Here is a 10,447-nt window from a genome sequence, read left to right as displayed (position 1 = left end):
ACAAAACAATCTCACAAATTAACACTAGAAAACACATAATATCTTACAAATCGATATACGACAATTCAACAGAATATATTACAAATCGATACGACAATTCAACATAATAGCTTACAAATCGATAATAACAAACAAAACCATATCTCACAAATCAACACTAGAAAACACATATCTTATAAATCAATATACGATAATTCAACATAATACATTACAAATCGATATTAACAAACAAAACAATATCTCACAAATCGATACTAGAAAACACATATCTTACAAATCCATATACGATAATTCAGCATAATACATTACAAATCGATATTAACAAATAAAACAATATCTCACAAATCGACACTAAAAAACACATAATATCTTACAAATCGATATACGACAATTCAGCATAATATATTATAAATCGATATTAACAAATAAAATAATATTTCACAAATCGACACTGGAAAACACATAATATCTTACAAATCGATATACAACAATTCATCATAATATGTTACAAATCGATATTAACAAACAAAACAATATCTCACAAATTGACACTAGAAAATACGTAATATCTTACAAATCAATATACGACAATTCAGCATAATATATTACAAATCGATATTAACAAACAAAATAATATCTCACAAATCGATATACATGTTACTACAACCGCGATTTGTGTTACATTGCATATACTGAGTGAATGGACGATACCGGATGGGGTAGAGGCCTTTGCTCGCATCTGTAACCAAGCATTCTTGTCAACAGATCCCACCACCTTACAAATATCTTCAAGTTTCCAATCGTCGAAACGATAAAATCTACCTGCAATAACAAAACGCCTTAATGACTCTCACGACGACATATGTTATTCAACAATAACATGATGACATGGAAATGTACTCACCACGCTTTAATGGCACTTGTTGAAATGTTTGTGCGTCATTGTTTTTTTTCATACTGTCTAACGAAAATGAAGGAGAGAAGACTGTAAAAAGAGATGGTCGACAAATCCCCCTATGGCGCCCACCAATGATCGAACCAGTCGTTCGATTAATAATTATCTCCACAAGGTAGGAACGAACCCGAAAAAGTTTTTTATCTAACACAAGGCAGGAACGAGAAGGCGGACATGTGTTGTAACACAAGCTAAAAACAAAGGCGGAGCGTGCAAATCTATTTACAGGGAGCGGGAGAACATTTTCGTCCAACGCGTATCTATCTTACGGGAGGACATTTCAGTCAAAAGCATATCTACCTTTTTTATATATTATTTTATTATAAAATCATCATGGACAACATTGACATATGAATTATCGTGGGTCCCAAGATATTCCTCCGTACACATCGGAACATGCGAATTTGTGTTCCGGGAAGAACACACAACACCCTCTCGAGTGGTGTTGGTTTCTGTTTGGGAGCCAAACCGCAACCCTTGGTGACAAGAATAGACTTCACTTTCAGCTGTCTTAAGGTGCCGTTGATTTCAGAAGGGGAAATTTACAAGGATCTTCATGGGTTCGCGCATTTTGCCTCCGTGTACATCAAACATGGGGAAAGTCTATCTCGGATAATTTTACATCAGAAACACACCTTTTCTATCGGCTAAGCCCGATACCAAGCAAAGATCTTTCTTTCTCCGTCTCACAATGTTTGTCTTGGAGGCTGACAACGGCTATTGTTTTTCCAATTCATGGCTCTCTTTTTGGTGCTTAATGATACCCTGAGCTAGCTCACAAGTTCTTCAGAATCTTGTCAAACGCTTTGAAAGGAAGATATCAGACCCAAAGTAACTTGATAACCAAACTCGAACGTCTAAACACATTCTAGCTACTTAAATGCAAAATTGTTCAATGTTCTAATTTTCTTTTCTGCAAAACTGAATGTTTCACCAATTTTGAAGTGAGAGATACAAGATGCTCCAAGATCAATTATAAAAAGGTCGTACAAAAAGACTCAGTCCCAAACCATGTGATTGTGCTTGGCATGCACCAGAAGAAACGCAGAGCATTACAAGATGCGGGTTATCTGAATCATGACAAGTCTGGAATGAAGTTGTCAAGAAGCTCTCTTTACTGACATGTTATCAATGAGTGTAGTGGTGGTGATAATTGTGTACAACTGCAGCAGAATACCTGGAGGAAAAATAGATTATGATCAAATGAAGTGAATGGACTCAACATCTAATGTTTACAGAAACTCACTGAGCAGTAGACGCCCATTCTCAATTGCCTCGGGATTTGAAGATGCTGCTCCAAAGCCACTATTGCGCCCCTATTCCATAGTATAATAGTTAGAATTGACTTTAGTTGCTTGTTAATATAAACAACTGCAATGTTATATTACACAGACGAGAACTATTTTCTCATGCAAGGAACATAAATCTGCAGCCCAGTAAACTACCGGTCATCTTACCTCCAACAGGAGATCGCTTGTAATAATTTGTACGAGGGAAAGAATTGCGGCAACACATCCTACAACAATATAGGATCTCAATAGGCTCACATGGTTACGTCTTCGACCTTCCGCAAAATGTATCAATTCCGATAAATTGTTTAAACAAATAATACCCATTAGTAAAATTTTGAAATGATAGAACTGCCATAGCAAGCACAAATTTCCAATGTTTATCAAAGTAATAAACTTTGTATCTAGGTATTCTTTGGTTAATACCTAATTCTCCAACAGCAAGAGAAATGAGACCAGCAAAGAGTGACAAAACAGCAAGTTGTTTAGGACCCGTATGTTGCAGGAATAAAAAGAGTGCCGATAGTATACCTATCACTTGAATAGCTGCCTGCAATGAAAACATAACAAAGACAATTAGTTTAACCCTGATAAATAATGAAACGTGATTTCTCTTAAGACTGATTAAGATTAAAAGGCCAAAGGTGCTACATTAGGGGGATTGCTGTATACAACTCCTTTCAATTTTCTCTTGCCTCTTGCTTATTTCATGTACAGTATTCATCAGATTCCCATTTGGTGTGTGCAAATTGTTTAGACAATATCAGATACTGAATTTGATGCAGTTGCTCATAAGTTCCAATCTTACCATGTAACTGGCATTCACATAAATAAACCAATCTATTAATTGATATGCTGATGCTCTAAACATGTCTTTCATAACTGTTACCTCTGATTGAAATTTGTTTAAAAATACATATCCAAAATGATAATTGATACATCAGAACACTTCACAGACCCAAACATGTGTTATAGCAGTCAACATCGCCTCCACAAATTCAGTCTCGAGTTGTTGTCTCTATATTTTTTCTATGTTCTGTTACTTCCTATAGCTTTAACTCTCAGAGCACAGACACGAAGGTGAAAGCATGTCAACTTTTCTGATGTTTAGAAAGTCTAGGAAATTTTTCAAGAGGGCTTGAAAAAACTTTGAGAGACAACTTTCCCTCCCACAGAAAGTAATTTGCACACTTGCAACACCTGGGAAAGTTGGAGAAAGTGTAGCTTTCCTTGGGAAACACTAATTTTCCTTTCTTACAAACATGACCTTAATCAACGCTAGTTTTCATTTGGTGGTTTGCTCACATTTGCAGATCTCAAGCCAACATATGCACAAGTACATACACTCACCACGCATTCATTTGATAGTCAGCTCACATTACAAATTTGAAGTCACAGACATGCATACACATAATGCACATACATATATTACTCATGTCCTACACTTTACAAATCACCATGTGTATGTCCAGGATCCTTGTTGTATATGTGTCCCTTGTCCTTGTAACATAGTTTATAACATATTATTTGTCTCATGCCTAACAATATGCAAAGCAAGCTCATCTAGGAGTGCTTCATCTTCATTGCATATCAACATTTCAAATCTTTAGTGAGACCAAATCTCTAAAAGCATTCAAGCCAATGTAAGGATAGTAAGTCCAGGTGGCACACACCATGTAGCTATGTAAGGCAACAGTAATTGACACGGTGAAAGATAAGGTTTTGATAACCAAATTTTCAACTCGAGGTCTGCCATTGCAATTGCTGTCACTAAAAAGATATATATTGCACTTACCACTCTTGCATCATAACATATCATAATCAGACAAAACATGTGCTACAAAAACCTGCTATGGCTCGTCCTGAGTAATGGATTGGTACTCTTGCCTTGACTTAATTGGTGACTACACAGAGTCTGTTCTTTGGTTTGTTTGCATTAGTTGCAAACAAAAAAGTGCGATGAGTTGCAAATAAAATTAATAACAGTTGTTTGGTGTAAAGTATGCAAATGCTTAAGAGGATGCGTATGTCCATGAACTTTTCCCATTTCACCATTACATGCATATTCTTTGTAATGGTCAAATAAAGATTTATAAGCATATTTTGAATTTGACTACTCCAATTAATGTTTTCAAAGGCATAGATTTATGATTTTCACAAAAGATATTTATGAACCTGTATATGCATTTGTTTAAAACAAATTCATTTGGTATTCAGTTAGAAGTAGTTACGCTCCTGGAAAAATGATACTTATTAACCCTCATATGCATTTGTTAAAACAAAATGCACTTCGTATTCACTTAGTGATGTGTATACTCCTGAAAAATCCTAGATGGTTTTCCCGTGACAACTAGAAATGGGACGACTGTGGTACTCTGTAATGTTTACACCTCGTTAAATGAAGAATTTATCATTAGCAAATTGGCAAGAGATTAATGACATTATACCACCAAATAATTAGTTGAACCACTATAGATCTACATGCCTTAGGTTTTTCCGTATAACAGGCACAAGATCCAATAAGTCCCCCCACATGAAAAACTCCAAGAAGATCTTCATGAAGCCGTACATATTTTTGGAACTTCAAAATAACAAAATGCTAGCAAATATTAACAAGAGGCAAACATGGAAGCAATTTGTTAACCAATGATGAAAAGCAGGATTTCCACCATCAAAACCAAAAGAAGTTGACAAAATGATGCACCCTCCAGAAAACGCTGACATGCAGTGAGATTTGATGGAAAAGCAGATGGTTGCAGAACAAACCGTGCACTGCTATTATAAAAGAGCTTGTTCAATGAGTGCTTAATGGCGGAAGCCCTAGAACCAATGTTCCAACCTATCCCTTTTGATCTTCTTGATTCCTAGAGCTTTAGCCAAAGTAGACACCAAAGGAGGAAGCCAAATGAAAAGGTGACATTACATTTGCTGAGAAGCACCATCATCGGGGTAGGACAAGCTCCCTTTGAGCTCAAAACTGCAACATGATTCTAATGAACAAAGTCTCAAGTGTGGAACTAGAAGCCGGGTGAAAGGGAGCCGCAGCATAACAGGACACCGCAACCGACCGGCTAAGTTACATTTTCACATTGATGAAGGTGAAAAGAAGCCTTCACTGAGACATCTTTTGTGTCTGGGATTTCGAATAGCAAATTGGCCAGTTTTGCTATATAGATCTACCATTAATCAACTAATTCTAAAAGGAAATTTCCTCCCAACTCCACAAATAACCAAACATGGTTTCCGTCTTTGATTATGCAACATTCTTTCAATATTTAACGGCAAGTTTCTAAATTGTGGGAAGTATTGCTTCAATCATAATTTTAAGGATGATGGGTAGTTATGCTTTGCAAGATTCAGAGCAAATATAACCTCAATTTTGGATACCACCCTTGATCCAATATTGAGAATAAAGAACCCCATGCTCAATTCATGCGCTGAATTAAATCAAACCATCAAAGACCCACAAAAATAAGGAGAACCAACAAATAGTGAAAGAGCCAAATGTAATTACAGAACATTAGACAGCCCACTGCAAAACAAATTCAAATATACCCAAGAGGAAAAGGATAGCAAAAAGAGTACAAATTTGATATGGGTATCACCTGTGCAAGTAGCAACTTGCAGAGACGACCTTTTCCTTGTGCTACCTTTCTGTATCCTGAAAAAACATTGCAATTTTCTTGTTGAAAAACTTAAATTTTCATCTTCTTTTGTCATTTCTTCTTGAATTGCGAAATTCCGCGAAGCACCATAATGATAAAAAAAACATAAAAGAGAAAGAGAAACGTTGATGATTTCTTACTGGAATCAACGACCATGCGGTACGAAAAATCCGAGCCGTCCGTCCCGGAAGGCCTCCCGCTCGGTGGTGGTCGCCCCCTGTTCATCCTCTCTCTCTCTCTCTCTCTCTCTCTCTCTCTCTACGCCAACAATATGCCTTGCAGCAAAATAATACTTAACCGAGACTGGGACAGAGACCCCGTTAAATCCCGTTGACCAAGCCCAGTCTTGGTTAAGACCAAGCCCAACCCGACTCATCACAAGGGGACCTTACGAACGAATCAAGTCCGACTCTGCGTTTTATGTATTACACACAAACCTGGTTAAAACCAGATTTTGGGTATTAACTTGGTTTATGATCTACAACCAGATTTGGTGGCCCCCTTGAGTGCCATACAAACATGGTACTGCTAAAACCAGGTTTTCACAAAACTGTACTTAGTGTTGCAAAACTAGAGGGAGCATTCTTGCAAAATCAAGAAGTGGACATCAAGCTGGGTATCCAGCCTGGTATGAACTGCGTAATTCATGGTTGTTATCAAACTAGTCTTTTTTTGAAAGGCAAGGGGGTTAGGCAGACCCCTACCAGTTATACAACGATACCATTGGGATTCGAACTTGCAACATCTCAATACAAGGTGACAGTGCACTAGGTGCTCCTACCAGACAAGCGGAGCCTCCCAGTTGGTAAACTAGGTTAAGGTGTGAAGAAAAGAGATGAGCTGCTCATGGTTTGGATTGTGTTCGGCTCTTAAAGAGTGTGTCAAAGTCATGAAATAGGCTCCCCAATCTAAACTCAAATACTTAGGCTTCGGTTAGTATGGACTCATTAACTATTAATAAATTGATTCTAGGTATAATTTGATTTGTTGTAGATTGCAAAGAGTTTAAATCCTATTCTAGAGCTAGGCTAATCCTCTAGATTTTCCTTCTCCAAAAAAAGTTTAGAGTTTAAAATCCTATTACTTACAACTATGAAACAATGTATTCATTTATACCAATTTGAGTTCACTCAATAGGTTGAGACTTAATCTAATTTATTTTATTTTAATTTTAAAAATTTATGTATTTTGTGAACAAACCAATTTGTGCTCAGTTTATTGAACCCATGCTCTCCATGAGCTCAAGCTTCACTAGGCTTGCCACTAGATGTAACGCCCCAAAATTCAAGACTTGTAACTTTTTATGAAAAGTTTGAAAGCTTTGTAATTATTCATTTATCAAAATTTTTAAATAGTAATTCAACGAAAAATTGTATTGAAAATAGCAAGTCAATGAACCTTGGATGCATTACAGCGTAAACTTTCCTTCACAAACTGATTTGAAACTCCGTACATTTAAGAAACTAGATAGATTATGAAAATGCAATTTTTAATAGTTTAAGATTGGTACAAATGAGAGATTTTCAAGAAAACATTTATGCAAATTTACCAAAATGTCTTCAGGAGCGAAACGTCAGAAAAAGAGTCTCATCTTAATGTCATCGCGTCATCAACACTTATGCAAATTTACTAAAATGTCTTCAGGAGTGAAATGTCAAAAAAAAAGTCTTATCTTAATCTCGTCACGTCATTGTGTCATCGCCTCTTCTGTATAAATCCAATTATTACCTGTGCTCATAAAATGAGTCAGTTTCACGAAAAAACTGGTAGGTGCACAAGTGAGATAATATAGAACTGAAATAAGCAACTTTAACAAGCAATACGCTATAACTAGCATGATTAGATGATTTACTTCAAGCAAGTAAGTTATCTCTATCATGAGCAATTAAGCTATCAACCAACACAAAGTAAGCAGTTCATCCATCATATATTATAAGCAATTTCACGACAACAGTTACATTAATCACAAGATATAAGCAACTTATAAAACAAACAATTACATTAGTCATAAGGTGTGATCAGTTCATAGATTACAAGTTGTAAGCAATTGCACAACAAGCAATTCTATCAATCACAAGGTATAGGCAATGCGTAAATTACAAATTGTAAGCAATTGCATTAGCCATAAGATGTGATCAGTACGTACATTACGAGCGGTAAGCAATTGCACAACAAGCAGTTCTATTAATCATAAGATACTCGAGCCAACAAGTGATGTGAACAAGATATTTATTGTTTCGATATTAGCTGGCCTTACAGGTACGCACAAGGCACGACACGTATAAACAACTGAGACTAATCTGAGGGTTTATTATACCATGTACCCGAGTAGCTAACTGAATTCGCTCCTAAGAGGACGGACAGTAACCGAGAGAGAATTCTTCAAAGGCAATCGTAGACAATGGATGCATCATACTTCTGCATAATTTATGGGATCTAGCACCTAGGATAATTTCTGGTACCCGTCCTCTAACTCTGATGCCTGGGGACACCGAGTCATTTTCCCGAGGGGTGGTTGTTAACAACTTGTTCATCGAACTTTTGTACCAATCCATCCTTTCCCTTGATGAACACAACAGGTCAAATGGGTGGCAGTTGACGGGGTTGCCTATATCGATCTCGACAAACAGAAGAAAAGGATGAAGGAGAGGGAGCGCAGATGGGGTGTGTCGATCAAGGTGGCCGTGGTAGAGGCTTCGGGGGTTGGCTGGAGATCGCCAGCGAAAGGGGGCCCCGACGAGGGCCATGTCGACGAGCTGGGGGAGGAAGATCGGGGGGGTTGTCGTCGAACGACATGAGAGAGAGAGAGAGAGGGGCTGCGGGGGCGCAGGAAACCCCGGACCCCGCTGTGTGCTTTAAGTAAGCACGGAGGAGGGCGTGCACGCGGTTTGGATCCGGGTCAGGTCCAAACCTGACCCAGGTCCTACAAAAAAAAAACCCTTTTTCTGGTAAAATCATGAGCTTTACACTAGAACAAACCAAACTTGTACACCTTGCGTTATATTCGTTTTGCTGTTTTACCGGTCCTACTTTTAGCGTATCCCTTGACTGACTATGTGAAAGTGCAGTAGGATCGAGGCAACGAGCACTAGAGGGGGTGAATAGTGCTTTTAAAAATTGTCTACAGAATTTTGATGGATTTTGCAATTCACAAAGCAAACACACAAGGAACACAATAATTTATCCTGGTTCGGTATTTCCCGACCTACATCCAGTCTCTAAGCAAAACCCGCTTGAGATTTCCACTATCAACCTTGTGTAACAACAAGATCATACACACCAAATCTGGTCCCACTTCTAGTAACAAACCTACTGAAAGCAAACAACTCCTTTGAACCAAGGAGTCCTTTCTTTTACAAAAAATTAAAATAAGTAACAACTTACAATACAACCTACGAACCCTTCTTATGAATGCAAATGAAATGCACTTGGCTTTTGAGGTTGTTGAAATACTCTACTCACGAATTCACTATCTCTCAAAAGAATTTGAGCGAAAAGCTGAAGTGAAAAATATCACGTGAGTGAGAAAATGAATATGAGTGAAAAACAAAGAGTAATTGATTCAAATTGATTGGATTGAATTGCTTTTGAGTGTAAAATGCACTCATATTTATAGTTGAAAGTTTCCATACGTTGAGGGTATCAAAGTGTGTCAAAACAGTCCATTTTGAATGATCAAAATGTTTGAAAAATGAAAAGGCACGCCTTTTTAAAGTTTCAGAAAAAACAGTAAAATTAGTCGACTGAAACAGTAGTTAGTTGACTAATAATTAATTATTAGTAGACTGACAATTATTGTCGGTCGACTGATCTGTTTATCGAGCCGTTTGAAAATCTGAACTTTTGAAACTTAGTCGACTAGAGATAAAATTAGTCGACTGATAGTATCATCAGTAGACTGAAAAACCTTTCAGTCGACTGCTGCTAAAATCTTCTGAAAATATATACATTCTGTCCGGTCGACTGATAAAAGCATTAGTCGACTGCTGCTAAGTTTCTAGAAAACACATGTTCTGTCCAGTCGACTGATAAAGTCATTAGTCGACTGCTGCTAAATTTTCCAGAAAATAGACATTTTGTCCGGTCGACTGACAATTTCTTTGGTCGACTAATTTGACAAAAATGACATTTTGGAAAATATGGCGCAAAAGGATTAGTCGACTGGTGAGTCTATTGGTTGACTAATAAACACGAAAATTTAAGAAAAAAGTTTTCTAAAAAGATTTTCATGAAGATTTCTTTTAGAAAAGTTTTTCTAAAGACTTTTTAGCTGAAATGCAACCTAAATATGCACTCTAAGTAGGGGTGGCAATCGGGTCGGGTTGGCGGGTTGGCGTGTCAGCATACCTCAACCTGAAGCCGACCCGTTTATTAAACGGGTCGGCTGTGGCAAACACGAACCTGACCCGTTTAATAAACGGGTAACCCGACACGACCCGCCAACCCATTTAATAAATGGGTTGGGTCGGGTAAACAGGTTTTCAGGTTCGCGGGTCAGGTTCGCGGGTCGGGTTGGCGGGTTGACGGGTCGGGTTGGC

The 10,447-nt window shown here is 37.6% G+C and overlaps 1 protein-coding gene across 3 annotated transcripts; it reads right to left on the bottom strand.

Moving 5' to 3' along the window:
* Positions 1-1,843: 1,843 nt before the first annotated feature.
* Positions 1,844-6,174, bottom strand: LOC149819212 (uncharacterized). 3 transcript variants are annotated; one of them, XM_089985580.1, is made up of 6 exons: positions 6,050-6,174; positions 5,850-5,905; positions 2,671-2,794; positions 2,413-2,519; positions 2,202-2,271; positions 1,844-2,132 (listed from the first exon to the last, which is right to left on the bottom strand). In XM_089985580.1, the coding sequence occupies exons 1-6, from the start codon at positions 6,132-6,134 to the stop codon at positions 2,056-2,058; spliced, it is 519 nt and encodes a 172-aa protein (XP_089841706.1). In that variant the 5' UTR covers positions 6,135-6,174; the 3' UTR covers positions 1,844-2,055. The 3 variants fall into 3 exon arrangements, with proteins under 3 accessions (XP_089841706.1, XP_089841708.1, XP_089841709.1); XM_089985582.1 differs by having other exon boundaries at positions 2,413-2,471; XM_089985583.1 differs by having other exon boundaries at positions 2,776-2,794.
* Between the last annotated feature and the right edge of the window lie 4,273 nt (positions 6,175-10,447).

Source organism: Nuphar pumila, chromosome 13 (assembly GCF_984573655.1).
Source record: "Nuphar pumila chromosome 13, dmNupPumi1.hap1.1, whole genome shotgun sequence".
NCBI lineage: Eukaryota > Viridiplantae > Streptophyta > Magnoliopsida > Nymphaeales > Nymphaeaceae > Nuphar > Nuphar pumila.
This window is presented reverse-complemented; position numbering and strand designations above follow the sequence as displayed.